This window comes from Dendrobates tinctorius, unplaced genomic scaffold, assembly GCF_039654945.1.
Source record: "Dendrobates tinctorius isolate UK_male_01 unplaced genomic scaffold, ASM3965494v1 ptg000014l, whole genome shotgun sequence".
Taxonomy (NCBI): domain Eukaryota; kingdom Metazoa; phylum Chordata; class Amphibia; order Anura; family Dendrobatidae; genus Dendrobates; species Dendrobates tinctorius.
In genome coordinates, this window is record NW_027361682.1 from 19,404,976 (window position 1) to 19,432,969 (window position 27,994).

Genomic DNA, 27,994 nt, shown 5'->3' on the forward strand with positions numbered 1-27,994 from the left:
TACTATATTATATATATATATACATATATTTGTCATGATTTATCTCGTCACAGCCCTTTTTATATTTCCAGATCTGCATTTTTTAATTCTGCACATTTTCATCTGGAATCTCCCATCACTACTTACTTGTTCAGAATCATCACAAAGCTTGTTCTAGTGATTGTCTTATGAGTATAGTGAGTGCAACTCTGGAGTATAATACAGGATGTAACTCAGGATTAGTACAGGATAAGTAATGTAATGTATGTACATAGTGACTGCGCCAGCAGAATAGTGAGTGCAGCTCTGGGGTATAATACAGGATGTAACTCAGGATTAGTACAGGATCAGTAATGTAATGTATGTACACAATGACTGCACCAGCAGAATAGTGAGTGCAGCTCTGGGGTATAATACAGGATGTAACTCAGGATCAGTACAGGATCAGTAATGTAATGTATGTACACAGTGACTGCACCAGCAGAATAGTGAGTGCAGCTCTGGAGTATAATACAGGATGTAACTCAGGATCAGTACAGGATAAGTAATGTATGCACACAGTGACTGCATCAGCCGAATAGTGAGTGCAGCTCTGGAGTATAATACAGGATGTAACTCAGGGTCAGTACAGGATCAGTAATGTAATGTATGTACACAGTGACTGCACCAGCAGAACAGTGAGTGCAGCTCTGGAGAATATTACAGGATGTAACTCAGAATCAGTTCAGGATAAGTAATGTATGTACACAGTGACTGCACCAGCAGAATAGTGAGTGCAGCTCTGGAGAATAATACAGGATGTAACTCAGGATCAGTACAGGATAAGTAATGTAATGTATGTACACAGTGACTGCACCAGCAGAATAGTGAGTGCAGCTCTGGAGAATAATACAGGAGGTAACTCAGAATCAGTACAGGATAAGTAATGTAATATATGTACACAGTGATTCCACCAGCAGAATAGTGAATGCAGCTCTGGAGTATAATACAGGATGTAACTCAGGGTCAGTACAGGATAAGTAATGTAATGTATGTACACAGTGACTGCACCAGCAGAATAGTGAGTGCAGCTCTGGAGTATAATACAGGATGTAACTCAGGATCAGTACAGGATAAGTAATGTAATGTGTGTACACAGTGACTGCACCAGCAGAATAGTGAGTGCAGCTCTGGAGTATAATACAGGATGTAACTCAGGATCAGTACAGGATAAGTAATGTAATGTATGTACACAGTGACTGCACCAGCAGAATAGTGAGTGCAGCTCTGGAGTATAATACAGGATGTAACTCAGGATCAGTACAGGATAAGCAATGTAATGTATGTACACAGTGACTGCACCAGCAGAATAGTGAGTGTAATATGTGGTCTGGTCATGGTGTTGCAGTATTTGTTTCTTGTATGTGGTAGTATTTGTACACTATGTAGTGGAAATATGTGGTCCAGCCATGGTGTGATGGTATTTGTCCCTGTAAGTGATATTATTCAGTCACTATTTGGTGGTAATATGTAGTCTGGTCATGGTGTTACGGTATTTGTTCCTTATATGTGGTAGTATTCGGTCACTATGGGGTGGTAATACTGAATGTGATCTGATCACGGTCTTGCAGTATTTGTCCCCTGTATCTGGTATTATTCAGTTACTCTCTGGTGGTAATATGCGGTCCGGGCTTGGTGTGGCAGTATTTGTCCCTTGTATATGGTATTATTGGTCATTTTAAAACATGTATGTGACACATTCCATTAAAGAAAAATAAATAAAAATATACCTAAAAAGAGTATTGGATATTTTAAGAACTGTTTAATAGGTTAGAATAGAGTACGGCCCTGCCAAAAGAAGAGTATTCCTTGTCATGGTGGCAGCTTAAAAAATAGTTTCACAGAAAAAGGCTGATAGCTATGCTTGTGATATGGTGTTCGATGGGAACTGGCAATGTATAGTTGGCGATGGCATAGTGCAGAAGTAGAGTTTTGCCAAGAGTGAGCTTTGGAACTGTGGAATGTTCGAGGGGTGAAGGCGGAGCTTGGTGGAGGCAGAGCTGGGGTGAAGTATGGGCGGATTCTCAAGGGGCCCGAAAATTTTACCAGTATGGGGCCCTGAAATTCCTAGTGGCAGCTCTATATGTGCACAGAGACACCACCAGCAGAATAATGAGTGCAGCCCGTCTAACGCCTCCAGAATCCATTGAGGGTATCATCCATCAAAGTAAAGGCTTTATCTGAAGTCATTCAAGTCGTTACTGAGAAAGTAGATCTCCAGATAGGAGCGTTGCATATGGAGAAAATCGCCTTCTATGTGCTTTCTGGTTTACTTCTTCCATGTCTCTTAAGTCTTCTGTGGCTGAGAACTCATGAGCCCCTTCTAGATTGGAGATCTCGTGAAGTGCTTAGTTGGAGACAGTCGTGTCACTAGAGGTGTCTGGGCCCTGTGCGTCCAGTTTGGTCAACTGTGTCGCCACCTTCTCCACCAGGTCTGCTAGTCACCGATTCATCTTGTACGGCCATCTCTGAAAGAAGGGAAGCGGAGACAATATCTCCATACAGTTCTAGCGATTGTTCCAGTGACCTGCTCCCAGGAACCTCCTGAACATATCTTCATGGACAGCAGTTTGGAGTTGGACCCTGAAAGGGTATCTCCTGTTCCCAAGTGGACAGCTAATAAAGACATCAAGTCAGAGGCTTCTTCCAAGTCCCTACTATCCACCAACAAGGTGGAAGAACTCCAGTCTGTCTTCGATTCTTCTAAGGTGGTAGCTGGTCTTGCTGGGCAGGGAGAGACTCAGCAATGCAATGATCCTGTTTCCATGCCAGCTTTGGGCTACACTGAGAATGTCTTGATGGTTAGAAGCATCCTAACCAAGAAGAAGGTGAATGAAGTAACCTTTCTTGTAGTGGACTAGAGAGAACGTGGCCATTAAAAGAAGTAGTGGGAGTCCAAGAAGATGAGTCAGGCTCCTCTTCTTTGGCAGAGAGTCCATGTGGGCCTAAAGAAAGGGCGGGCGTAAAAGAGTGTACTGTAACGGTGATGCTGGTGCCCCTGTGCGGTTTCCCGTTCTCCTCCAGGCACTGATGCCAACATACTCACTGCTCCGGCTGCGCGGCATGGTCCCTGTCATGGTTCTCTGTGTCCTGGTCTGTGCACGTCACACAGGCTTCCTGGGGGAGCACCTAAATGAATGCGTGCTCCCCTATTCTTAAAGGGGCAGCGCACGCACCAATAGCTGGGAGATATCTTGTATATTATTACTATTTATTTTTACAGTACCATTGATTCCATGGTGCTGTACAGTACAGACCAAAAGTTTGGACACCCCTTCTCATTCAAAGAGTTTTCTTTATTTTCATGACTATGAAAATAGTAGATTCACTCTGAAGGCAGCAAAACTATGAATTAACACATGTGGAATTATATAATTAACAAAAAAGTGTGAAACAACTGAAAATATGTCTTATATTCTAGGTTCTTCAAAGTAGCCACCTTTTGCTTTGATTACTGCTTTGCACGCTCTTGGCATTCTCTTGATGAGCTTCAAGAGGTAGTCACCGGAAATGGTTTTCACTTCACAGGTGTGCCCTGTCAGGTTTGATAAGTGGGATTTCTTGCCTTATAAATGGGGTTGGGACCATCAGTTGTGTTGTGCAGAAGTCTGGTGGATACACAGCTGATAGTCCTACTGAATAGACTGTTAGAATTTGTATTATGGCAAGAAAAAAGCAGCTGAGTTTCCTGATCCTGAACCTAAAGCCGCTCCAGCAGTACCTGAACTAGTGTCAGAAACCCGTGTTGTCTGAATGTGAACCTATCCCAGTATTCCTTGTTGGCCAGACTGTTATACCAGTGTCCAAATCCTGGGTGTCAGTGACTCCGAGTCTTTGTACATGACTGCTATCCTGACCCCTGGGGTCAGCAGCTGCATTCCCGCGGACTGCCCAGGAGTGGCACCTGGCGGCTGCCTGCAGCACGAGCCTAACTTCACCTCGAGGAGCTCTAGCGAAGTCACGCTCCTTCTGGGCAAACCTGGCGTTAGGCAAAGTGGGTCAACGATACACATGTGTAACACCATGACAATAACTCTTAAAGGGGTTGTCCGGGCTTTTCACATAATCTCAGTGCATATCTGGGCTAAGTAATTTACCTTCTGTCACCAGTTTGCAGGGTTTTCTAGATATCAGTCTCTTGCTTCTGATCAGAACATCCAAGGGGGGGGTGTTCTGGCATTGAAATGAGAACTGGTCGTTTCCTCCTACTCTACTAAAAACCTGCCCTCTATAGCAACAACCCCACCCTCCATAGCAACAGGCCCTCCCCGACCACATGAACAAGCCCTCCTCACACAGTAACAAATCCTCCCCCTCTAGCAGCCTCAGTGCAGAGAGCAGAACCACCCAGCTGCTCCTCCCCCAGACACACACTGAACAGTGATCTATGGAAAGTGAAACTCTAGTGAGGAGGAAATGACCAGTTTTCATTTCAATGCCAGAACCCCCCCCTCTTGGACGTTCTGCTCAGAAGCCAGACACTGATATCTAGAAAACCCTGCAAACTGGTGACAGAAGGTAAATTACTTATTGTCATCATTCGGCAGCCCAGATATGCACTGAGATTATGTGAAATGCCCGGACAACCCCTTTAAGTCTTTAGACAGTGGGAGACATTTATGAAGGAGTCTGCACCAGTTTTCTGGCGTTACAAAGTTGCATATTTTGCGTTACTTGTGCAAGAATTTTTTCCCCTCCTTTTCTGTCATCCTTGCTACTTTTACTTTTCTAAAAAAAAAACAACGGAATTTTTATGTAGGAGGTGTGTCTGCGCGGCATGATTGATGTTTTACAATTTAAGCCAGAAACTAGCGAAATGTTAATGGAGCTCTGGATTATGTTGCTGAAGGCCAGATTAGCCGATAGCAAAAATGTAAAAATTAAATGATCCATTCTAGTGACAATCCTTCGAATACTCACCAGAAACACGACCTTCCCAAACGACATGACAAAGTAGTGATCAAAAGCAAAAAATAATGCCGTCAACAGGTAAAGCAGGAGGCAGTAGAAGGTGATGTCCACTAATCCTTGTCCGATCCAGTAGGCTGAAGAGAAGAGGCCTGACAACCGTAGCTGACATCGAGCTTTAATCTAAGAAAGTAAAAATCACATGGTTAGGCCCATGGGTTTTCACTGGACTTAAAGAGTAACCATGATTTTAATGTTGTTTTCATGAGTCAGTTTAATAAGATAAATCTGCTTCTTTTCCTCCTGGACTGATCTTTCATTCTCAATTCACAGGTAATATGTGTCTTCAGTGAAAACAGATTTTCTCATTGCTCAAATAGTAAATGACAGTTGGTGCTCATAAAGTTCTATGGAACTTGCAGCAGAATGTCTGTGTTGACCTATAGCTCTTCCCCTTCATAGAATCTTATGAGCATCAACTGTCATCTACAATCTCAATAATGGGAAAATAGATTTTATCTGTGAACTGAGAGTAAAAGATCAGTCCAGGAGGACAAAGTTATTTTCATGTGTATTATTGATTTATGAAATAAAAATTTAAACAATGTATACTCTTTAAATATAGGTTGTGCCGGTAGGTGCCTGGCATTGGCCACCTTACTTACCTTATTGTCACTGATGCTGCTCATGGCAAAGTGTGGGGAGAGACTGGCGGTGAACAGGGCGTAGCTTACAAGTTGTAACATATAGACAACTTTTAAATCTTTTACATCAGTCTAAAAAAGTTAGAAGATAAAGAATAGTAAGTAACTATATCTGCTTTCATTGCCTTTTTTCTTGTGGCAAAACATGTACATTAAAAAAAGCAATAGTCCTAATAAAAAATGTCTCCATAGTAACAGACTGCAAACAAACCTATGTTTAGTCGGACGCTGCAGTGATAAGTGATGTCTCTCTGCCCTGGGTTTTCCGATTATGTATTTAATAATGGAAAAGCAGCAGTAAGGGACATATGGAAGACAGTATGACCAGACTACACAGTTTGTTTGAAGTCTATTACCATGGAGATGCATGGGTCCGAACATACAGATGGTATGGAAAGTATTCAGACCCCTTTAAATTTTTCACTCTTTGTTTCATTGCAGCCATTTGGTAAATTCAAAAAAGTTCATTTTTTTCTCATTAATGTACACTCTGCACCCCATCATGACTGAAAAAAAAAACAGAAATGTAGATATTTTTGAAAATTTATTAAAAAAGAAAAACTGAGATATCACATGGTCATAAGTATTCAGACCCTTTGCGCAGACACTCATGTTTAAGTCACATGCTGTCCATTTCCTTGTGATCCTCCTTGAGATGGTTCTACTCCTTCACTGGAGTCCAGCTGTGTTTAATTAAACTGATAGGACTTGATTTGATTTGTAAAGGCACACACCTGTCTATATAAGACCTCACAGCTCACAGTGCATATCAGACCAAATGAGAATCATGAGGTCAAAGGAACTGGGGCCAAGGAGCTCAGAGACAGAACTGTGGCAAGGCACAGATCTGGCCAAGGTTACAAAAGAATTTCTGCAGTACTCAAGGTTCCTAAGAGCACAGTGTCCTCCATAATCCTTAAATGGAAGAAGTTTTGGACCACCAGAAGTCTTCCTAGACCTGGCTGTCCAGCCAAACTGAGCAATCATGGGAGAAGAGCCTTGGTGAGAGAGGTAAAGAAGAACCCCAAAGATCACTGTGACTGAGCTCCACAGATGCAGTAGGGAGATGAGAGAAAGTTCCACAAAGTCAACTATCACTGCAGCCCTCCACCAGTCGGGCCTGTATGGCAGAGTGGCCCAATGGAAGCCTCTCCTCAGTGCAAGACATATGAAAGCCCAAATAGAGTTTGCTAAAAAAAACACATGAAGGATACCCAGAATATGAGAAATAAGATTCTCTGGTCTGATGAGACGAAGATAGAACTTTTTGGTGATAATTCTAAGTGGTATGTGTGGAGAAAACCAGGCACTGCTCATCACGTGCCCAATACAATCCCAACAGTGAAACGTGGTGGCAGCATCATGCTGTGAGGGTGTTTTTCAGCTGCAGGGACAGGATGACTAGTTGCAATTGAAGGAAACATGAATGTGGCCAAGTACAGAGATATCCTGGATGAAAACCTCTTCCAGAGTGCTTTGGACCTCAGACTTGGCCAAAGGTTCACTTTCCAACAAGACAATGACCCTAAGCACACAGCTAAAATAACAAAGGAGTGGCTTCAGAACAAGGAAGAATGGCAGAGGATCCCCAAATCCAGGTGTGAGAAACTTGTTGCATCATTCCCAAGACGACTCATGGCTGTACTAGCTCAAAAGCGTGCTTCTACTCAATTCTGAGCAAAGGGTCAGAATACTTATGGCCATGTGATATTTCAGTTTTTCTTCATGACTATTATCCCAGCAATTCGCAGAGACAGATAATATCACCTCTACTTCACTTTTCACCAGTGACGTACCTTTAATATGGGGTTGTTCCACACATGGATGAGGTTTCCAGACTTCGACAACTTGAGAAAAGCATTACTGATGATGTTCACAAGGACGGGTAAGATGTTTATCACTTTTGTGTTTCCAATTATTTGAAAGCTATAGCCCTACAATAATAAACAAAATTAATGCAACATAAATGTAAGAGATCATACATCACATCGCAAAATGCAGACCATAAAAAGCTGCCACTAGGGGCGCTTATTGCCTGCAAATATGTACCGCTGCCATTAGATTCAATGCATGCAGTGACCCTTTTATTACCATACTGATAAGAAATCACCCATGGGCAACGCAAGAACGATGAATGACCTTTTCTCCAGTAGAAACCTCAATGGCTCCTCGGTATGTTTCAGTGCTTGGGTCATATTTGCCATCCACCACATCAACCACAATGTCTTGTGCTTGTATGGCCATGACAAAGTCTTCAATAGGAGAGCCTGGTAGGGTGACAGGAAAGAAGAAATCCTATATAGTCAAATTAAATATCATTTTAGCAAGTTATAGAAAATCCTATTCAACTGCCCTAAAGGTATGTATGTGTCTGATAACGCTGAATGACAACCATAGAGGCTTCCACTGCCTCCAACATGGAAAATCAGCAACACCAGCTGCAAAATATCTCCAAATTAGATCAGGGGTATAGACAAGCTGATAACAACCCCAGTGTGGGACATATTGCAGATCAGCTTGTAATATTTTATTTTGAATGAAAACCAGTATGAGATGACTTGCTTGCTCGTCAGTTTGGGGTGCAAGGATTTCTCTTGGAGAGTGTTCAGAGTCGGTGTTTCCATTCATTGACAGTAAGCAGAGGAGGACTTATGGGCTGGATCTCATGTATACATAAGGCCTACATTAGCATTTCTATCTTGCATCTCGTTGGGGTATGTGTGTTTTTGTTCCTCTCTGCAGAGGGCATCCCTAGTGCACAGTCCTGCGGACAGGCTGCAGACTGACCTTCTCGAACACGCTTCATTTTTGTGCTAAAAGCTGATATTTAAGGGGGAGGGTGTGAACACTTCTGCCCATCCAGGGGGCTGATCCCAGGAGAGGGAGAACAATAAGCCACATGTATATTCAAGGTATGGTTGTGGGATCTGTTGTCTGGATTTGAGAAACTATCTGAAAGACTGTTGTTGCTGGCTGGAGAGGGATACACGTGCTACGGTCATGATATCCATCATCTGGAGGAACATAGGCTGTGACTGCAGACTATACTAGAGGGAGATACCAAAAGTTGGGAGACAGTGGGTATCACCTGGTACTGTGTCAGTGGGACTACCGATCCCAGGTTGGGATCTTGTGGACTGGGGACTTTGTATTGTGACCATCTACCCGAAATTACTGTAAGACCATGGACGTAAAGAACAAAAAATAGTATCGTTAACCTGCCTAGGTGATTATTGCAACCCACAACATCACATCTTCTCAACCAGATACCTGTGTCATTATGAATCAAGAGGCTGGTGTAGTATCCATGGTATCGATCTCCTGGTCTTGAGAAGTACAGATTGGGGGAAAGTTCCAATGAATATATCATAGGAAAAATGGCAATAAATATTCTTATAGAAATCAGTGGTAGCATAAACAAGACCAAGATCAGTAATCTGAAAAATAAGGAAAGAAATAACATAAATTGTGCATACGGTATAGCTGTGTTGCCTTTACATAGATAACATTACAAATCCTGTACTGATCCAGAATTGCATCCTGTATTATATTCCAGAGCTGCACTCACTATTCTGCTGGTGCAGTCACTGTGTACATACATTACATTACTTATCCTGTACTGATCCTGAGTTACATCCTGTATTATACTCCAGAGCTGCACTCACTATTCTGCTGGTGCAGTCACTGTGTACATACATTACATTACTTATTCTGTACTGATCCTGAGTTACATCCTGTATTATACCCCAGAGCTGCACTCACTAGTCTGCTGGTACAGTCACTGTGTACATACATTACTTATCCTGTACTGATCCTTAGTTACATCCTGTATTATACCCCAGAGCTGCACTCACTATTCTGCTGGTGCAGTCACTGTGTACATACATTACATTACTTATCCTGTACTGATCCTGAGTTACATCCTGTATTATACCCCAGAGCTGCACTCACTAGTCTGCTGGTACAGTCACTGTGTACATACATTACTTATCCTGTACTGATCCTGAGTTACATCCTGTATTATACCCCAGAGCTGCACTCACTATTCTGCTGGTGCAGTCACTGTGTACATACATTACATTACTTATCCTGTACTGATCCGGAGTTACATCCTGTATTATACCCCAGAGCTGCACTCACTATTCTGCTGGTGCAGTCACTGTGTACGTACATTACATTACTTATCCTGTACTGATCCGGAGTTACCTCCTGTATTATACCCCAGAGCTGCACTCACTATTCTGCTGGTGCAGTCACTGTGTACATACATTACTTATCCTGTACTGATCCTGAGTTACATCCTGTATTATACTACAGAGCTGCAATCACTATTCTGCTGGTGGAGTCACTGTGTACATACATTACTTATCCTGTACTGATCCTGAGTTACCTCCTGTATTATACTCCAGATCTGCACTCACTATTCTGCTGGTGCAGTCACTGTGTACATACATTACTTATCCTGTAATGAGCCTGAGTTACATCCTGTATTATACTCCAGAGCTGCACTCACTATTCTGCTGGTGGAGTCACTGTGTACATACATTACATTACTTATCCTGTACTGATTCTGAGTTACATCCTGTATTATACTCCAGAGCTGCACTCACTATTCTGCTGGTGCAATCACTGTGTACATACATTACAGTACTTATCCTGTACTGATCCTGAGTTACATCCTGTATTATACTCCAGAGCTGCACTCACTATTCTGCTGATGCAGTCACTGTGTACATACATTACATTACTTATCCTGTACTGATCCTGAGTTACATCCTGTATTATACTCCAGAGCTGCACTCACTATTCTGCTGGTGCAGTCACTGTGTACATACATTACTTATCCTGTACTGATCCTGAGTTACATCCTGTATTATACCCCAGAGCTGCACTCACTATTCTGCTGGTGCAGTCACTGTGTACATACATTACATTACTTATCCTGTACTGATCCGGAGTTACATCCTGTATTATACCCCAGAGCTGCACTCACTATTCTGCTGGTGCAGTCACTGTGTACGTACATTACATTACTTATCCTGTACTGATCCGGAGTTACCTCCTGTATTATACCCCAGAGCTGCACTCACTATTCTGCTGGTGCAGTCACTGTGTACATACATTACTTATCCTGTACTGATCCTGAGTTACATCCTGTATTATACTACAGAGCTGCAATCACTATTCTGCTGGTGGAGTCACTGTGTACATACATTACTTATCCTGTACTGATCCTGAGTTACCTCCTGTATTATACTCCAGATCTGCACTCACTATTCTGCTGGTGCAGTCACTGTGTACATACATTACTTATCCTGTAATGAGCCTGAGTTACATCCTGTATTATACTCCAGAGCTGCACTCACTATTCTGCTGGTGGAGTCACTGTGTACATACATTACATTACTTATCCTGTACTGATTCTGAGTTACATCCTGTATTATACTCCAGAGCTGCACTCACTATTCTGCTGGTGCAATCACTGTGTACATACATTACAGTACTTATCCTGTACTGATCCTGAGTTACATCCTGTATTATACTCCAGAGCTGCACTCACTATTCTGCTGATGCAGTCACTGTGTACATACATTACATTACTTATCCTGTACTGATCCTGAGTTACATCCTGTATTATACTCCAGAGCTGCACTCACTATTCTGCTGGTGCAGTCACTGTGTACATACATTACATTACTTATCCTGTACTGATCCTGAGTTACATCCTGTATTATACTCCTGAGCTGCACTCACTATTCTGCTGGTGCAGTCACTGTGTACATACATTACATTACTTATCCTGTACTGATCCGGAGTTACATCCTGTATTATACCCCAGAGCTGCACTCACTAGTCTGCTGGTACAGTCACTGTGTACATATATTACTTATCCTGTACTGATCCTGAGTTACATCCTGTATTATACCCCAGAGCTGCACTCACTATTCTGCTGGTGCAGTCACTGTGTACATACATTACATTACTTATCCTGTACTGATCCTGAGTTACATCCTGTATTATACCCCAGAGCTGCACTCACTAGTCTGCTGGTACAGTCACTGTGTACATACATTACTTATCCTGTACTGATCCTGAGTTACATCCTGTATTATACCCCAGAGCTGCACTCACTATTCTGCTGGTGCAGTCACTGTGTACATACATTACATTACTTATCCTGTACTGATCCTGAGTTACATCCTGTATTATAGTCCTGAGCTGCACTCACTATTCTGCTGGTGCAGTCACTGTGTACATACATTACATTACTTATCCTGTACTGATCCGGAGTTACATCCTGTATTATACCCCAGAGCTGCACTCACTATTCTGCTGGTGCAGTCACTGTGTACATACATTACTTATCCTGTACTGATCCTGAGTTACATCCTGTATTATACTACAGAGCTGCAATCACTATTCTGCTGGTGGAGTCACTGTGTACATATATTACTTATCCTGTACTGATCCTGAGTTACCTCCTGTATTATACTCCAGAGCTGCACTCACTATTCTGCTGGTGCAGTCACTGTGTACATACATTACTTATCCTGTACTGATCCTGAGTTACATCCTGTATTATACTCCTGAGCTGCACTCACTGTTCTGCTGGTGGAGTCACTGTGTACATACATTACATTACTTATCCTGTACTGATCCTGAGTTACCTCCTGTATTATACTGCAGAGCTGCACTCACTATTCTGCTGGTGCAGTCACTGTGTACATACATTACTTATCCTGTAATGATCCTGAGTTACATCCTGTATTATACTCCAGAGCTGCACTCACTATTCTGCTGGTGGAGTCACTGTGTACATACATTACATTACTTATCCTGTACTGATCCTGAGTTACATCCTGTATTATACTCCAGAGGTGCACTCACTATTCTGCTGGTGCAGTCACTGTGTACATACATTACATTACTTATCCTGTACTGATCCTGAGTTACATCCTGTATTATACTCCAGAGCTGCACTCACTATTCTGCGGGTGGAGTCACTGTGTACATACATTACATTATTTATCCTGTTCTGATCCTGAGTTACATCCTGTAATATACTCCAGAGCTGCACTCACTGTTCTGATGGTGGCAGCGATGCAATAATCAAATGGCACAATGGAGGATTAACAGTAGTGATGATATCTTAGACCTCACAGCTCACAGTGCATGTCAGACGAAATGAGAATCCTGAGGTCAAAGGAACTGGCCAAGTAAATCAAAGACAGAATTGTGGTAAGGCACAGATCTGGCCAAGGTTACAAAATGACTTATGCAGTACTCAAGGTTCCAAAGAGCACAGTGGCCTCCATAATCCTTAAATGGAAGACATTTGAGACCACCACAAGTCTTCCTAGACCTGGACGTCCTGTCAAACTGAGCAATCGTGGGAGAAGAGCCTTGGTGAGAGAGGTAAAGAAGAACCCCAAGATCACTGTGGCTGAGGTCCACAGATGCAGTAGGAAGATGGAAGAAAGTTCTACAAAGTACACTATCACTGTAACCCTCGACTAGTCGGGCCTTTATGGCAGAGTGGCCCGATGCAAGCCTCTCCTCAGTGCAAGACATATGAAAGCCCAAATAGAGTTTGCTAAAAAAAACACATGAAGGATACCCAGAATATGAGAAATAAGATTCTCTGGTCTGATGAGACGAAGATAGAACTTTTTGGTGATAATTCTAAGTGGTATGTGTGGAGAAAACCAGGCGCTGCTCACAGGGCCGGTTTTAGGCAAAGTGGGGCCCTAGGCAAAGTTTAAAATGGGGCCCCAAATGCTAACATACTGCACATCACACAGAAGCATTTCGATTGTATTTACATGTACTGAGTTCGGGCCGCTAAATGATCGTCAAAATTGAAGTTGTTCAATGCTTGTTTCCCGGCCTCTTTCCACCATCTGAGAAAGAATGATGGGAACAGAACGATCACTAAGGGTGTGTGCACACGTTGCGGTTTTTGCTGCGGTTTCCATGCAGTTTCCATGCAGTTTACAGTACAATGTAAACCTATGGAAAACCAAATCCGCCGTGCACATGCTGCGGAAAATTCCGCGCCGATTTGCTGTGGTTTATTTTCCGCAGCATGTTACGTCTTTTTTGCGGGACCGCAGCTGCAGTGTATGTTCCGGGACATACAAATCAATCTCTCTCTCTCTCATTCACACTGCCAAACCGCACTAGAACCTGCATCAAATCCGCTGTACACATGCTAGGAATCCGCAGAAAAAATGCATGTGTTTTACCCTGCAGTTTCTGCCAAGAGATATGGATTCTCTGCAGAAAAAGCCGCAGACTAATCCGCAACGTGTGCACACACCCTAAGGGTGGTTTCACATTAGCGTTTCAGGCCGCAGCATCGGCCTGCACACGGCCGCCGCTAAGCCCCGCCACCTGCCGCGCCTCCTCCGGTAGCTCCGCCTACGGGCGCATGACGCTGCATGCGTCCTGCGTCCCCTATCTTTAGCACTGGGGACGCAGGCCGTGCGCAGATATGCATTTGGCGGCGCATGCGTCCTTTTGACGGTGCGCCGGCCAGCGCAAAACGCAACCTGTTGCAATTTGGTGCGCTCGGCGCACCGTCAAAAGGACGCATGCACCGCCAAACACATACCTGCGCACAGCCTGCGTCCCCAGTGCTAAAGATAGGGGATGCAGGACGCATGCAGCGTCATGCGCACATAGGCGGAGCTACCAGAGGAGGTGCGGCAGGTGGCGGGGCTTAGCGGCGGCCGTGTGCGTCCCCAGTGCTAAAGCGTCATGCGCCCGTAGGCGGAGCTACCGAAGGAGGTGCGGCAGAGAGCGGGGGGCTTAGCGGCCTGCAACGTTAATGTGAAACCACCCTAACAGATCACCATACAGTATCATGTTATCAGCAGGACATCTACAGTTTACACCCCATAGTCCTCCATATAATATAATCTGCCCCAAAGTCCTCCATATAGTATAATACACTCCTTATAGCTCTCCATATATTAAAATACACTGCTCAGTCCTCCATATAGTATACTACACTCCTCATAGCCCTCCATATATTAAAATACACTGCTCAGTCCTCCGTATAATACACTCCATATAGTATAATGCACCGCCATAGTCACCCATGTAGTACAAATCACTTCCCATAGCATAATGCACCCCATAGTTCTTCATATAATGTATTCCCCATAGTCCTCGATACAGCATAATGCAGCCCACATATAGTATAATGCAGCCACCCCACAGAGTATAATGCAGCCCCGCCATACAATATAATGTAACCCCCATAGAATATAATGCAGCCACTCCACAGAATATAATGTAACTCCCCATAGTATATAATGCAGTCCCACCCCCCATATAGTATAATGCAGCCCCTCCATAGAATATGGCAACCCCCTCATGGGATATAATGAAGCCCCTTATATAGTATAATGTAGCCCCTCCATAGAATACAATGTAGCCCACCTCATATAATAACTATAATACAGCGTCCCCCATAGAATATAATACAGCCCACCTCCCCATAGAATATAATGTAGCCCTTCATATTATTTAACACAGCCTCCCCCTATAGAATATAGTGTAAAATGTACCCTACATGGTATATAACACACCGCATAGTATACAGCCCAGCCCACCATGGTATACAGCCCACCATGGTATACAGGCTGTATACCATGCTGGGCTGTATAATACAGCCCAGCATTGTATAATATAGCCCGCCCAGCATGGTATAATACAGCCCAGCATGGTATAATACAGCCCAGCATGGTATATAGCACCCCAGAATGGAATAATACAGCCCAGTATGGTATAATACAGCCCAGCATGGTATATATCCCCCCAGCATGGTATAATACAGCCCAGCATGATATATAGCACCCCAGAATGGAATAATGCAGCCCAGTATGGTATAATACAGCCCAGCATGGTACTGTATATAGCCCCCCCCAGAATGGTGTAATACAGGCCAGCATGGTATATAGCCCCCTCCCCCAGAATGGTATAATACAGCCCAGCGTGGTATATAGCCCCCCCAGAATGGTATAATACAGCCCAGCATGGTATATAGCCCCCCCAAGAATGGTATAATACAGCCCAGCGTGGTATATAACACCCCAGAATGGAATAATACAGCCCAGTATGGTATAATACAGCCCTGCATGGTATATAGCCCCCCAAAATGGTATAATACAGCCCAGCATGGTATATAGCCCCCCAGAATGGTATTATACAGCCCAGCATGGTATAATACAGCCCAGCAAGGTATATAGCCCCCCCAAAATGGTATAATACAGCCCAGCATGGTATATAGCCCCTCAGCACGGTATGATACAGCCCAGCACGGTATAATACAGCCCGGCATGGCATATAGCCCCCCAGCACGGTATGATACAGCCCAGCACGGTATAATACAGCCCAGCATGGCATATAGCCCCCCAGCATGGTATGATACAGCCCAGCACGGTATATAGCACCCCCCAGAATGGTGTAATACAGGCCAGCATGGTATAATACAGCCTAGCATGGTATATATCCCCCCACAGAATGGTATAATACAGCCCAGCATGGTATATAGCCCCCCCAAAATGGTATAATACAGCCCAGGACGGTATAATACCGCCCAGCATGGTATAATACAGCCCTGCATGGTATATAGCCCCCCCAGAATGGTATAATACAGCCCTGCATGGTATATAGCCCCCCAGAATGGTATAATACAGCCCAGCATGGTATAATATAGCCCAGCATTGTATATAGCCCCCCCAGCCTGGTATAATACAGCCCAGCATGGTATATAGCCCCCCCCCAGCATGGTATGATACAGCCGAGCATGGTATATAGTCCCCCCAGAATGGTGTAATACAGCCCAGCATGGTATATAGCCCCCCCAAAATGGTATAATACAGCCCAGCATGGTATATAGCCCCCCAGAATGGTATAATACAGCCCAGCACGGTATAATACAGCCCAGCATGGTATATAGCCCCCCCCAGAATGGTATAATACAGCCCAGCATGGTATATAGCCCCCAGCACAGTATAATACAGCCCAGCATTGTATATAGCCCCCCCCAGCCTGGTATAATACAGCCCAGCATGGTATATAGCCCCCCCAGCATGGTATAATACAGCCGAGCATGGTATATAGCCCCCCAGCATGGTATGATACAGCCGAGCATGGTATACATATAGTCCCCCCAGCATGGTATAATACAGCCCAGCATGGTATATGGCCCTCCCAGCATGGTATATAGCCCCCCAGCATGGTATATAGCGCCCCCCAGCATGGTATATAGTCCCCCCAAAGTGACCCCACAGTCTAGTACTCGCACTGATTTAAAAAACAAAACAAAACAACACTCCTCACCTTCTCCTCATGCCCGCGCTGCTGGCTGCTCCTGTCTCCTCCTGCACACAGTGAGAGCGCGATGACGTCATTGCGCCCCCGCTGTGTCAGAGGCAGAGCGGGGAATGATGGGAGAGGGAGCGTCAGCTGACGCTCTCTCCCCCATCACTGCCTCCTTCAGTGCGGTGGCGGGAGTCGGCGCTGGGGGCAGGCGGGCCCTCCTGCCTCACAGGGGCCCCATAGTGGCTGTGTGATGTGCCGCTGGCTGGGGGCCCCTGGAGGAGCAGGGGCCCTAGGCAGCTGCCTGGTCTGCCTGCCCATAACGCCGGCCCTGACTGCTCATCACGTGCCCAATACAATCCCAACAGTGAAACATGGTGGTGGCAGCATCATGCTGTGAGGGTGTTTTTCAGCTGCAGGGACAGGATGACTAGTTGCAATTGAAGGAAACATGAATGTGGCCAAGTACAGAGATATCCTGGATGAAAACCTCTTCCAGAGTGCTTTGGACCTCAGACTTGGCCAAAGGTTCACTTTCCAACAAGACAATGACCCTAAGCACACAACTAAAATAACAAAGGAGTGGCTTCAGAACAACTCTGTTACCATTCTTGACTGGCCCAGCCAGAGCCCTGACCTAAACCCAATTGAGCATTTCTGGAGTAACCCAAAAACGGCTGTCCACCAACATTCACCATCCAACCTGACGGAACTGGAGAGGATCTGCAAGGAATAATGGCAGAGGATCCCCAAACCCAGGTGTGAAAAACTTGTTGCATCATTACCAAGAAGACTCATGGCTGTATTAGCTCAAAAGGTGCTTCTACTCAATACTGAGCAAAGGGTCTGAACACTTATGACCGTGTGATATTTCAGTTTTCCGTTTTTAATAAATATCCAAAAATTTCTACATTTCATTTCTGTTTTTTTCAGTCAAGATGGGGTGCAGAGTGTACATTAATGAGAAAAATGAACTTTTTTGAATTTTCTTTGATCATTGTGGCCAAAGAGATCTATTTTAACCTCATGAGGCCACAGGACTTGTTTCTAAAACGCATCAGGCTTGTTTAGATCTTCTTTTGCATACTTCTGACGTTTTATTTCATGGTGAAAATGTAAGAGAGGTTTTCTTCTGACTCTTCCATGAAAGCCATATTTGTACAGGTGAATAAGAGTCAGTGATAAGGGGTCACAGAGGAGCGCTTATGAAGCAACCCAGGGTCAGACAAAGATGTCAGGTCTCCACCGCAGCTCCAGCCGAAAACCTCCAATGGAGGATAGGAGCAATGAGAATATTTGTGCAGGTGTCTCTGAACAGTAGCGCAATGTACCACAACTCCAGAGTCTGCTAAATCTTTCTGAATATCTTTTGCAGTCAAGCGAGGGTTCCAATTTGCCAATCTAGCAATCTAGTAGCCCTGACTGAAATTTTGCTTGGTTTTCAAGACCTTATTTTGACCACCACTCTTCCTGTTAACTGCCATTTCTTAAATACATTTCAAACTGAGAAAATGGCAACCTGAAAATGCTTTGCTATCTTGCTATATAGCCTACTCCTGCTTTGTGGGCCTCCACCATTTTCATATGCAGAGTGCTAGGCAGCTGCTTACATGAACCCATGGCTGCTGTCCTTTGACGCAAGGTTAGAGGAGGCTGTTTTTTATAAAGTTGGGAAATTTGCATCACCTGGCCTTTCCTAACGATGATGGTGAACAAGCCATAACCCCAACAGGCCAACTAAGGTCTGAAAACTTGGTCAAAGTTATCTGAGCACACGAATATCCAAGGGTGTCCAATCTTTTGCATCAGTTCATTTTCCTTTTTTGTAATTTTTAAAATGTATAAAAATGACATTATATACTGTATATACAGTATTTTTGCCTAAAATGCAACGGAAATGTGCCATCTTTAACTTAGTCCTTTTAGAGATTATTACTAGTGATGGGCGAGCACTAAAATGCTTGGGTACTCGTTGTTTGGGTCGAGCAAATTGGAATGCTTGGGTGATCGACCCAAGCAACGAGCCCAATGTAAGTTTATGGGAAACCCGAACATTTTTTGCCGCAACCCTCCCCAGGGGTCTTTTTAGGGTCTAAAAATGTCAGAAATTGATGGGAACAGTGCTCAAATGACATGGGAACATCATGGGGAAGACCCCTGGAAGCATTTCTGACTCCCAGGTCACAGCAGTAAACATTGTTGTCAGAGTCGTACGCCACTTTTACAGGCACACAATAAAACATACAAAAACAAAATGGGTTTTCCTGGGAAATATGTTAAGGAACATCCTTTCCAGAGTAATGACTTGTACCGGGTGAGTCATAAAGGACGGATGTATTTGAAGTGGCTATAACTCACCACCAGGTGGAGGTAGAGATGTGCGGGAGGCGGGGTTATGTTTGTGAGGTGAAAGCATTGTTTTTATTTTAGTTTCAGTTTAAGCTATGGTGCCATGGACGATAGAACATCGCGTTTTTGCGTACGACAGTTTTGTCAAGAATAATGAGTGTATCACAGCCGTTCAGCGTGAGTTTCGGCGTCATTTCAATATTCACAGAAATCAAGCTGTTCCCGCTCGTAACACTATCCTACATTGGGTTGAAGCACTCCGTACACGAGGTACACTAATGAACAAACGACCACCGGGGGCTCCACGAACGGCACGTACCGCTGCACAGCCCTAAGGTAACGGTGTGGTGCGCTATGGGCAAATATGGCGTGATCGGTCCGTACTTTTTCGAAGGCGATAATGGCAATACTGTTACCGTGAACTCACAACGTTATATCGCCATGATAAATAACTTCTTTGTTCCTGAGTTACGACGGCAACATATCCCCATCTCTAGTGTGTGGTTTCAACAAGATGGGGCAACGGCCCACACAGCCGGAGCAACAATGAACGTTCTTCGCCCTCTCTTCCCTGGTCGCATCATTTCCAGGTTTGGCGATATTAATTGGCCTCCTAGGTCCCCAGACCTGTCCATGTGCGATTATTACTTATGGGGTCACCTCAAATCACGTGTATACAAGCTTAAGCCTCGATCATTACAAGAACTGAAGGAAGCTATTCGAGTGGAAGTTGCCCAAATCGACAGAGTTGTGTTGGAACGTGTTGATGCCAACTTCCAAGAACGCCTTTGGAAATGCATCACTGATAATGGCCACCACATGGCAGATGTTGTTTTCCACACTTGAATTTGTCAAATGCTATTAGTATACGTAACCAAATCTGTGAATACATTTATATTTAATAAATATTTAACGATTTTATGATTAGTTTAAAAACGTCCGTCCTTTATGACTCACCCGGTATATAAGGCAAAATTAATAACCCAAAACAAAAATGTTCCTCCACCACTTGGGCAATGTTCACATGTAGCGTTTTTGATGTGTTTTCAACTTCAGCATTGCTTTAATCCAAGAGAAATGCATTCACTGGGAAATGTCATTTTATCATTTCACAACCTTATCTGGCCATGTGGTGTGTGACACATCATCAGACACATCCTGTTTCATTTATGAAGGAGGGACTCTGAAAGTCACAAAGAATATTTTTATAGCGGCAGAAGTCGGACCTCACTATTCTTAGAGAGCCATCAGCCAGCTATGCTTTGTTGCTCCCATTATTAAATAGTGATCTGTTATACTGTTATTGTGTGTGCAGTTGTCATGCCCTGAGCCGCAGGCCCGGTCTCTGCTGCGCAGGGAGACCAGCGCCCATCTCGCAGTGCCACTGGTACTACTCACCCTGTCCATGGCTCCAGACAATCAGCGTCTCCTTTCTCTGCTAAGACCATGCATCCTCTTAACAGGTCTCCTGGTTATGCTCTTAGGAGGCGCGCCCCGCTTCCTGCACATACTTAAAACAGCAGGGCACCTGTTCTCTATTAGGGCTGTCTGTGCTGTGATGTTCTGTGCATAAAAGGCATCCTCCCCTTGATATAGGTGTCTGAACAATGTGTTCATTCTGTGGAATCTCTGCCTCCCACTCGGGTCACAGTCTGCTGTGGTCTGCGTACTGAAGGCTGTTGTTTGCATTATTCTAATACCTCTGTCTCCTCAGAATCCTCTGCTGGCAGTTCCCTCTCCTGGATCCTTCTGGACACTCCGGTTTCTACCCCAGACTGACCAAGGCTCTCCTCTGGGACCATCCAAATATCATTGCCGGCTAGATCAGCCTTTCTGAGATTACATAGAACATTTGGGATTCTTGCCACCTCCTCTATACGGTCTGTATGGGTCTTCCCTCTGGTTCAGGTATCGCGGCATTAAGGTCACCTGGTGTTGCGACGTGGGAATCCCTGTATAGGGGTACACCTTGCTCGCTGCTCCACTATGTGGTTCTGTGTCATGGTCCAGAGGTTTCTTCCCTCAGGCACCTTTTCCATTTGTTTGCTTCCTTTAATAAACATCCTTGGTTTTTTGAAGCTCATTCCCCTGTCTTTTGTGTATCAGGTATACAGCTACCACTGCACCATCAGTAGTCTAGTGAGTCCACTATACATCTTCACGCCCTGTGAGCGTAACAGCAGCGAGTGGCAGGGCTGCCCAAAATTTGGACGCACCCCAATAACCCATTGAACAGACGTCCTGGATGCCCACATAAAACCAAAGTTCCCATTATTAGTCATTTGTTACTCCCATAATGTTTGCCCATGAAGTGAATGCAAGGCTTGCTCCAAATTTGGACGCACCCCAATAACCCTTTGAACCGACATCCTGGATGGCCACATGCAACCAAAGTTCCCATTATTTATTTTGTACTCCCAAAATGTTTGCCTATACATTGAATGCAAGGCCTGCCCTGTCCCAATGTTACATGCACCCCAATATTCCTTTGAACCGACATACTGGATGGCCACATGAAAACAAAGTTCCCATGATTAGTCATTTGGTACTCCCATAAAATTTGGCCATGAAGTGAATGAAAGACCTTCTCCAAATTTAGACGCACCCCAATAACCTTTTCAAATGACATCCTGGATGTTGTAAGACAGTGCTTACTGCATGTGTTGGGGGACACTCACTTGGCAATGGGATGAAGGCACACAGGCACATTTTTCTCACAAAATGGTTTACTTGGTTTATTTAGGCATCATAAACCGCACCGTAGGCCATGTTATACTTCACAGACCTAACACATAGTGCATAGCAGTTCACAGTTCACGGCTTAACTCGCAGTCACTAAACACGTCGGACTTCTCACTTCGTCCTGTTACCATGGGTGACCACAAAGCGAACAGTTCATTACATATATCAACGGAACATAATAACACCGACAGTCTGTTCCAACAGCAGATACTTCTCTGCCGTTATTATAACCCTCTTTCCTGGAGTTACCTTCCTGGAGATCCTGCTCCACACATTGACCTCCTGTCAGTCCTGGCTCCCAGGGAAGCTGCCAAACTGGGATCACCGTCCCGGACAATGCCATGCTCACCAGGCCACCTGACAGTTCCAGACCCTCAGACGGACAGTAGCTTCCCAACGCAGTGCCGTCACAGACTCTGCTAGTCCATGGTCTCACCCTGTGCTCTTCAGGAAGTCTGTCCCCTCCTGGGACCTTCCAACACATAGACCTTTCAGGACCTTAGAACAATGACCATGTGACCCAAACCCTGGTCACATTATGTAGCTGTAACCACCCCCATAGGTGGGCGGAGTGTGTTTAGTCAGTCCCGCCTAGCTCTCAGACTAACCATGTAAGCCCTCTAGTAAACAAAACAAAGACTTGTGGAACTACAAGTCTCAGAACAGCATTTCGGGCTTACAGCAGAGGATCTCCTCTGCGACACATACCGGCCATTTACAATAATGCCGGTCACTGTCTCACCATCACAGTTACGCCTCCATGCGTATCCTGAGGAGCACACACAGCGCCCGCTAGCTGTAACAGGGGTCACTGCCTCACAATGTCCACATGAAACCAAAGTTCCCAGCATTCATTTGGTACTCCCATAATGTTTGCCCATGAAGTGAATGCAAGGCCTGCTCTAAATTTGGACGCACCCCAATAACCCTTTCAACCGACGTCCTGGATGGCCACATGTAACTAAAGTTCCTATTCTGACTCATGGATATGTAGAACGTATAGTGCCTGGATAGACCTTTCTTTCTGGGCCCCTTCCGTATCGACCTGTACTCACGTTCATACCGATTAATCAGACAGCTTAACTCAGCCACGATCTCATGTAAGAAGACTCCAGGAAAAGAGGGATGCTTTAACTGAAATTCTTGTATTATGATGAAAGCAGCAGGTAAAAAGGAATATTCTTCAGAGGACATGTAAGAAGATGCATACAGATGGAGGGACGATCACAAAATGGAGAATGAAGGAGGGAACAAACATACATCACAGGACTACAGGGAGAGAGTTGGGACAAAATACAGGGAAAGGCAAACTTCTGCCTAGCAACAAGGATACAACACAAGCAATGCAAATATTAAATGATTTCCCAAGTCGTGGGACATGACACTCCCCTTCTGAAATCCTTGGATTTCACGATGTCCTTAATTCTTCGAAGTCGTTTGAACCTGAAAAACAAGAGAAAAGAAAAACATGCATGCAATAATAAACATTTTTAAAGTCCAACTCGTTGTTGTTGACCCGTAGATCACACCGGAAGATAAGTCCAAGTCTATTAAACCCGTCTTCGGATTGGGGAAGCCGCAAACATGCCAACTCTTCCACCAACCCAGCAATCCAATGGCAATGTTCAAAGTTCAATCCAATGGAAAATGTCAATGTTCAATAAAACTGGGGAATGAGTAGGAATGCTCCCCGCCGTGAGCAACGTCCAGGAGCAATGTTCAGTTCATGTGACGTCCTCCTTTGGCAGTAGCAGCACGAGATCGGTGACCGGACGGAGGAAGGTTCGGGTAGAGCCCCCTTTTGTCACCTTAACTTCTGTCTTACGAGTCTTTCCGTCCTCGCTGGGCATGACCTTGGTGATAAGACCCATTGGCCAGTCGTTACGATGTGCCTCTTTGTCTTTTAAGAGGACAAGGTCTCCTTCTTGGAGATTGGGACTGGGTGTCTGCCATTTGTGACGGTTTTGAAGCAGGTGCAAGTGTTCGGTCTTCCAACGGTGCCAAAACACATTAGCTATGTGTTGTACTTGCTTCCACTGACGTTTGTAAATGTCCTTGTTATCGAAATTCCCGGGAGGAACTGTAGCAGCTCCAATCTTCTGTGTAAGAAGTGTAGCTGGGGTAAGAATCATTGGAGAATAACAACGTGGGAATTGGAGTTGCTCTAAGAACTTCAAGGACTTCTTCCATGTCTCCCACCTTTGCTGTTTCTGAGTCAGAAGTGGGGTGTCCCAATCAGTGTTCTCGGCCGTGAGCTGTCTTAACAGTATCTTGCTTTGAATAGTGATGGATGCTACAAACCCGAGAGGATCGTAGATGCTGTTTGTGACAGATAGGACTCCTCGTTTGGTAAAGGGTTTGCCACAGGGCGACACTTGGAAGGTGAAGGTGTCCTGTTTGATATCCCACAGTAGACCAAGGCTGCGCTGTGTGGGAGGAACATCAGAACCTAGGTTGAGGTCCTTTAGGTTCGTGGCATGGTCCTCAGATGGAAACGCGCTCATTACCTCTTGACTGTTAGAGATGATCTTGTGGAGACTGAGGTTTGATGTGGATAGCATTTCCTGTGTCCTGGAGAGTAGGTCAATTGCCTCTTCACTTGTGGGCAAGGACTTGAGCCCGTCGTCTACGTAGAGGTTCTTCTCTACGAATTGACGAGCATCGGATCCGTACTCTCTCTCACCTTCCTGGGCTGTCCGTCTCAGTCCGTAGATCGCCACAGCAGGTGAAGGACTGTTGCCGAAGACATGGACCTTCATCCGGTAGTCTATGACTTGATTGTTGACATTGTTGTCTTTGTGCCATAGGAACCTAAGATAGTTTCTGCTGTCTTCCTTCATGATGAAGCAATGAAACATCTGCTGGATGTCGGCCATTATAGCAACAGGTTCTTGTCTGAAGCGGATCAATACTCTAAGGAGGCTGTTGTTCAGGTTGGGTCCAGTTAGTAGCAGGTTGTTGAGAGAGAGGCCTTCATACTGAGCACTGGAGTCAAACACCACTCTGATCTGGTTAGGCTTGCGAGGATGATAGACACCAAAGGATGGAAGGTACCAACATTCTTCTCCTTCCTTCAGTGGTGGAGCAGGTTCAGCATGATCTTTGTCAAAGATGTTCTGCATAAAGTCAATGAAATGCTTCTCCATCTCTAGTTTCCTCTTTAGGGTACGTTTTAAGGATGAGAACCTTGCAGTTGCTTGCTGCAGGTTGTTTGGCAACCTCGCTCTTGGGAAACGAAAGGGTAAAGGAGCTACCCAACTGTTGGAGTCATCTTGAACAAATTCTTTGTCCATAACCTTTATGAATTCTTTATCTTCCCTTGTGGGTGCTAACTTGTTGTCTTCACTTGTGGAATCGAACACTGTTGACCCGAGGTTTTCGTCCCAGGGTTGGAGCATGTTCATGTTGTTGAAGGATTCCTGTTGCCTCTTGGTGTTGCTCACTTTCTCTTTCACCCAGTAATGATGTGGGCATGGCTGAAAATGAGTGCTGCGACCATTTGGCAAGATGTGTGTTTTGTAAGAGGAGATGTTATTAGGTCTCTTCATCTTGTGTATGCAAACATCGCCTATAATTACCCAGCCTAGATCAAAGCGTTGGGCATATGGTGCGTCGTGTGGTCCGTTAATTTGCTGACGTACCTTGTGCAGCCGGAGAATGTCTCTGCCAAGCAGAATCAGGATATCTGCGCTGTTGTTGAGGGCTGGTATCTTGTTTGCTATCCCCTTGAGATGTGGGTGATGAAGAGCAGCCTCTGGCGTTGGGATCTCTTCTCGATTGGATGGAATCTGGTTGCACTCGACAAGTGTGGGTAAGGGTATCTCCACGGTGTTGTCGAGGGATGTCGCTATAAGACCACTGGCCCTTCTCCCAGAGACCTCTGTAACACCGCTGCAGGTACCTAAGGTGTAAGGGTAAGCATTTCCCTTTAAGTTAAACATATCAAAGAGTTCTGACCTTGCAAGTGATCGGTTGCTCTGATCATCCAAGAGGACGTACACCTTCGCGGCTTTCTCTGGGTGACCGTTGGGATATACGTTCACCAGGCAAATCTTCGCACAGGACTTGTCCCAGAGACCTTCTCCGCAGACTTCTGTGCATGAAGAAGATATTGTGGTATGACTTGCAGTTTGATCTGCGTCATCCCCGCCATGGCTCGTGGTGGGGGAAGGAGTACGTGTAGAGTCAGGACGGTATGGGTGGAGTGCTTGTACGTGATCCTCACTGTCACACTCCATACACTTAATTGTAGTTTTACAGTCTTTAGTAAGGTGTTCAGTAGAAGCACAACATCTGTAGCATACCCCGAACTTCTTTAGAAGTTCCTTGCGTTTTTGGAGCGGTTTCTTCCTGAAGCCGATGCACTTTTTTAAGGGCTGTGGCTTCTTGTGGATGGGACACTCACAATTTGGGTTCTCTATCTTTTCACCCTTGTTGCTCTTGCCTGGGGCTGATGTTGGTAAGGGAAGAATATCCGTCTTCTTCACTGAAACTGGACTCCTGCGGTTTCTGTCATTCGAGTGTGTGCTCACGTATTTAGAGGGAGGTGAAGCTGGGCCACTGGATTCTCCGTAGGAAAAGCTTGGGTCGTTCTTACGCTCTGCAATGTCTTTTATAAACTCACAGAAGTAGGAGAACGGAGGAAATGACACTTGATGGTCTTTCTTGTATTTTGACCCTATTGTAGTCCACTTCTTTTGTACATTGTATGGTAGCTTGGAGATAATGGGGTTTACTCCACGAGCAGTGTCCAGGTAGCTAAGGCCAGGTAGGTGGGTGTCTGCCTTGGCCAGCTGGAGCTCTAACAGCAGGTCACTGAGCTCTAGGAACTTTGAACTGTCCTTGCTAGATATCTTTCGAAAACTCTGTAGTCGCTTGAACAGTGCATCCTCTATGGCTTCTGGACTGCCAAAGTTTCTCTCTAGTCTTTCCCATGCAGCCATGAGACCAGCCGTTGGATTACTGATATGTACAGACCTGAGTCTCTTGACACGCTCTGTGGATTGTGGTCCTAACCATCTGATCAGCAGGTCCAGCTCTTCCGCAGCAGTGATGCCGAGGTCACTAGTTACGGTTCTAAAGGCACTTTTCCAACCTCTGTAATTTTCAGGTTGGTCGTCGAACCTTGTGAGACCGGTTTTAGTAAGTTCACGGCGAATCATGTACCTTGCGAAGTCGGACATGTCTGTTCTTTCTGACTTAGGATGCACAATTGTAGGCTGAGCGGTGTTGTACATAGGGGTGGAGACGTCTTGGCCTTGAAGCATGGGGAAGTATGGAGTGGCATATGCATTTAGTCCAGCAACTGGTTTGGTGGGTATAGTTTCTGCTACCTGCGGAGGTGGCACTGTGCGGTTGTCGAGGGTATAATGACCTGCCGGCATATTGGGTTGCATGTAGGTATTAGCCTGTGGATTTTGGTGAGATGCAGGGTTTTGGCACATACTGGAATATGAAGGAAGTTCAAGTTTGGGAGCATTGTACTGACCTTGAATGCAGGATTCTGTAAGTGGATCGGCATCCTGGTACTCTAGAGAAGCGTCAACACCATCAGGAGTGTTGGTGATGATCTGCGGTTCACCATCTTGGCTTAGCACGTAGTCTCTTGTGCGTTCAATAGGGTCTTCTGCCTCCATTTCACACAAACTGACGCTGTCTCTTTGACTCCCACTGATAGCCTGCTCGAGTACCTTTAATTCTGCCATGGCTGTTGCATGCTCACATTCCTTCTCTAGAGCTTCCATGCGTGCCGCTTCAGCATCCATTTCTGCTCTCTTTTGTGCAGCAGCTGCATCCATTTCTGCTCTCTTTTGTGCAAAGGCAGCTTGTACCTTAGTAGTTTCAGCCTTAGCACGTGCTCTTATAAGCTGCTCAGTAAGAGTAGAATATTTTGATGAACTTGACCTAGATGAACGTTTTGAGTGCTTACACGATTTGGATGT

The 27,994-nt window shown here is 45.0% G+C and overlaps 1 protein-coding gene across 3 annotated transcripts in view; it reads right to left on the reverse strand.

The window, feature by feature from the left end:
* The window catches only part of LOC141072675 (ABC-type organic anion transporter ABCA8-like), a 189,320-nt gene that overhangs the window by 24,958 nt on the left and 136,368 nt on the right, over positions 1-27,994 (reverse strand). For all 3 annotated transcript variants that reach the window (XM_073559962.1, XM_073559961.1, XM_073559963.1), the window contains 5 exons: positions 8,901-9,067; positions 7,770-7,897; positions 7,427-7,564; positions 5,592-5,702; positions 4,939-5,109 (listed from right to left, as the gene is read on the reverse strand). In XM_073559962.1, the coding sequence (XP_073416063.1) occupies positions 4,939-5,109; positions 5,592-5,702; positions 7,427-7,564; positions 7,770-7,897; positions 8,901-9,067 (715 nt within the window). The remainder of the gene's footprint in view (positions 1-4,938; positions 5,110-5,591; positions 5,703-7,426; positions 7,565-7,769; positions 7,898-8,900; positions 9,068-27,994) is intronic.